The 5000-nt window shown below is 31.4% G+C and overlaps 1 protein-coding gene across 1 annotated transcript in view; it reads left to right on the top strand.

The window, feature by feature from the left end:
* The window catches only part of LOC119587140 (cuticle protein 7-like), a 4689-nt gene extending 1114 nt beyond the window's left edge, over window positions 1-3575 (top strand). Inside the window, exons 3-5 of the mRNA XM_037935900.1 lie at window positions 2527-2561; window positions 2782-2961; window positions 3121-3575. Coding sequence (XP_037791828.1) covers window positions 2527-2561; window positions 2782-2961; window positions 3121-3432 — 527 coding nt within the window. The 3' untranslated portion in view covers window positions 3433-3575. The remainder of the gene's footprint in view (window positions 1-2526; window positions 2562-2781; window positions 2962-3120) is intronic.
* The last annotated feature ends 1425 nt before the right edge of the window (window positions 3576-5000 follow it).

Here is a 5000-nt window from a genome sequence, read left to right as displayed (position 1 = left end):
TTTTGTGTTGTGTTTTGTTGTGTGTGTGGTGGGTGTGGTGTATGTATTTTATTAAAATAGTAATTATACATATATGAGTATATATGTATATACATATAACCATATGTATAATGTATACATATCTATTTTATCTATCTATCTTTCTATCTATCTATCTATAAACGCACGCACACACACACACACACACACACAACACACACCCCACACACACAACAAAAATACATGCATAAAGGGGCTAACATGGGGGTGTGTGTTTTTGGGGTTTTTTTGGGATGCGTGTGTGTATTATATGTACTTATATATATATATATATATTTTATATATAATATATATAATTTGATATATATTACTTTATCACCTAATTTTATGTATAAATCATTCATGTATGATGTATGATGGATGTACGTATTTATTTATGTATATGTTAAAGTAATGTATATCTAATTAGATCTCTCTCTCTCTCTCTCTCTGTCCCTCTTTTCTCTCTCTCTCTCTCTCTCTCTCTCTCTCTTCTCTCTCCTTTATATATATAATATATAAAATATTTATTTTTAAATATATATAACACATATATGTGGTGTGGGGTGTGTGGTGTTGTGTGTTTGTGTGTGGTTTTTGTGGTGTTATGGTGATGTGGTCTATGTATGTATGCACAACACACACACACACCACACACACACCCACCCCAAAACCCCACCCCCACACACACACACACACACACACAACGCACACACACGCACACACGCACAACGCACACACACACACACACACATGCACACACCACACACCCCCACAACACACCGCAACACAAACACACACACACACACACAACAAACACACACACACACACACCAACACGCACACACGCACATCCAATATATATAATATATAATATATATAATATATATAATATATAATGTTTTATATATGTATGTATTATGTTAATACAATATTAATATATAATATATATAATATATATTATAATATAATATAGTATAATATACAATATTATTTAATAGGGGTACACCCACACACACAAAAACCCCACACCCAAAACACACACCACCAACACACACACACACCACACATATATAATATATTATATATATATATTAAAATATTATATAATATATATATATTGGTGTGTGTGGGGTGTGTGTTTGTGTTGTGTGTGTATGTGGTGTATGTGTTGTGTGTATGTGTGTGTGTGTTTGTGTGTGGGGTGATGTTGTGTGTGTGTGTGTGTGTGTGTGTGTGTGTGTGGTGTGTGTACAATACCCACACAAAAACACACACAACACCACAACCCCACACATATGTGAATTATATAATATACATATTATATATTATTATTTTATATTAAAATATATATATATATTACTACATACAACATACCTATATTATATCATTATATATAATATATATTTTATATACATATATATATATATATATTTTTTATATATATATATATATATAAAATATATATAACAATTATGCATGTATGAATGTCTGTTTTTGTGTATATGTATTAGTTATATTATATATATATTATATTATAATAATAATATATATATATAAATATATATATATATAAATATATATAATAATATATATATATAATATATATATATAAAAAATGATTATACATAATTTTAGATAGATACATAGATATATCTATACCAAAATTTTAATATATACATACATACATATATTTTTATATATATTATATATATATTTATATATTTATATATATATATATATATGTGTGTGTGTGTGTGTGTGTTGTGTGTGTGTGTGTGTGTGTGTGTGTGTGTATTTATATAACCCACACACACAAACACACAAACCCCACACACACACACACCACACACACACCACACACCACACACACTTATATATAATATATATTATATATATATATATATATATATATAATATTATATATATATGCGTATATACATAAAACCATATGTATAAAAAGGGAAAATGAATGTGTGGGGGGTGTATATAATATATATAAATATTATTATAAAATAATATAATATATATATATATATATATATATATATAATAAAATACACACATCTACATCTACATAATATATTATATATAACATATATATATATATATATATTATATATAATTTTATATATATTATAATATATATTGTGTGTGTGTGTGTGTGTGGTGTGTGTGTGTGTGTATGGTGTGTTTGTGTGGGGTGTGTGTGTGTGTGTTGTGTGGTGTGTGTTGGGGGTGGTGTATATTATATATATAATTAATATATATATATTATAATAATATAAAATATATATATATATATAGCTATTACATATAATCATATGTTAAAAAAGGGAATAAAGAATGTGATATAATATATATATATATATATTATATATATATATATTATATATATATATGTTGTGTGTGTGTTGTGTGTGTTTTTGTGTGTGTGGTGGTGTGTGTGTGTGGGTGTATTCATGGGTATATAAGCATATAAGAGAATTGCACGATTGACCCCTTAAGTCTTTACTCTCCAAAAACGTATATCTCAAGGCAAGGTCACTCAAACTGGGTATTAAAGCCCTTTCGCATTAAAGGAGGCACATTTCACATTGCCTTTAAAAAAAGAACATTGCTTTTAAAGGGAGGCTTTCCACTCCTTATTTTGAATTTATTTTCTGAGTGCATTATTTTTCCATATGCTTCTCTTAGCTTTAGAGGAAAATATACAAGTTAATCCACCAGTGTAATTATCAATTATTATTTAACCTTCCACAGGCTTTGGCTATCGCTGCTCTGGCAGTGGGCTCCCTTGCCGACTCTGTGCCCAGATACAGCCCTCCTACTCCGTCCTACAGCCCACCTACCCCTGTTTACACTCCCCCAACTCCAGCCTACAACCCTCCTGCTCGTGCCTATAATCCTCCTACTCCTGCATATGGTGCACCCACGGCTTCGGTAAGCCAATTAATCTGTTATTATTATAAATTTGCAAAGCGGTTTATATGTGCATGCAAGCACATATGAATACATACTCTAAAACATAAATTGAATAAAGCATATACAGGACCATATAGGTAATCTAAACTTAGCAGTAAGAATATCTCTTTAAATCAGGGACCTGTACAGTACAACTTCAATTATGAAGTGAAAGACGACTATTCTGGCAACGACTTCGGCCATCAAGAAGGCCGTGATGGCTACGACACTCAGGGTACCTACTACGTCCAGCTCCCCGACGGCCGCCTGCAGACAGTCACCTACAACGTGAACGGCGACTCTGGATTCCTGGCTGATGTATCCTACCAAGGAGAGGCTCAGTACCAGGCTCAGCAGCCTTCAAGACCCTATCAACCCGCTCCTTCTCCATCCTACCAGCCTGCCCCTGCCCCATCCTATCAGCCTGCCCCTACCCCCGCTTACGGATGAAAGTAAATGATAATGGAAAACCTTTTAAATTATCATGAATCTGTATCTGATGCCTACAATATTACTACAATATTAGTCATTTTTTATATACGGTTTTACTGAGAGCTTCTAAATGAATAAAAAAAGCGACATAATTTTCAACATACTGATTTTTTCTTATTAAAAAAAAGAAAAAGAAAAAAAAAACGCATTGACACAAACACAAACACAAGGACAGACACGTAAACGTACACACTCACACTTACAACTCAAACACACACAGACACACAGACATATATATATATATATACATATATATATATATATATATATATATATATATATATATATATATATATATATACATATATATATATATGTATATATATATACATACATCACACACACACACATATATGTATATATATATATATATATATATATATATATAACAAACATATATATATATATATATATATATATATATATATATATATATATATATATATATATATATATTTATATAACATATATCTGGTAGAAGAAAGACCTCAGTGGACATAAGATAGTTTACTGAATGAAATTTACGTTATCGTAATCTGCTTACGGTCAGGTCAGCTTTTCTTTTTCATGCTAATTGTGCACTGTTGTTAACAATCCTTTTTGTATGAACTCTTATGTTTAGAAAGAGTAATAGTAGTGTTCCACTACTTTTGAACAAGAACGGGTACACAATACAGCCTGCTGAACACTCACGGTCAAGTCTTAGAGAAAGTATTATAAAACATACTCAAATTCAAACACCATGTGGAATCACAGGACTAGTTCTCTGCAGAACCTTTAGCGATACTGTGAAAGAGGATCACACACATAAAAAACTAATCACTAAACCGCAAAGGTGAGAGCGACTATAAAAATAAAAATCACAAAGTTCTGCACACTCTCGTCCTTAAAAACCCTAACCTCTTTGTTCTTTCAAATTCTCTGTATTGTAATTCGGCATAACATCTTGGTGTAGTATATGAAATAGCATTACCGTGTAACTCAGTTAAAAATATTGAACTCACCGTATATCGACATGCATGTGTAGATTAAACTGATGAAAACAAAAACGATTGCCATCTGCCCTGTATTAACATGATGTTCATATACTGTACAATAAGTATAATGGACTTCACATTTTCTTTCACAGAATCTGTTAACTAATAACTTCATAACCGTTCATATCTGGATATAAAACATCCATTTCCATACAGACTCATAACATGACATTTCGTCTGACTTTTAACTTATTCGCCACTGGTTGGTTCGAGCTTTCCATATATCAAAATTTATCTACCAGGACTAAAAGCAAATTGGGCATATCTCAATGGTCTGGGATGACTAGAAAGGGGGTTTATTATAATAAGTAGTAATCACACACGTACACATAATAACATGTGTGTGCGTGTGTGTGTGTGTGTGTGTGTGTGTGTGTGTGTGTGAGAGAGAGAGAGAGAAGAGAGAGAGAGAGAGAGAGAGAGAGAGAGAGAGAGAGAGAGAGATGAGAAGCATAAGCATTATCAGTCACCATTTTGATTGAGAGAGAG

Source organism: Penaeus monodon, chromosome 3 (assembly GCF_015228065.2).
Source record: "Penaeus monodon isolate SGIC_2016 chromosome 3, NSTDA_Pmon_1, whole genome shotgun sequence".
Classification (NCBI taxonomy): Eukaryota; Metazoa; Arthropoda; class Malacostraca; order Decapoda; family Penaeidae; genus Penaeus; species Penaeus monodon.
Note: the sequence above shows the minus strand (reverse complement) of the source record. Positions and strands in the feature narration are given on the sequence as shown.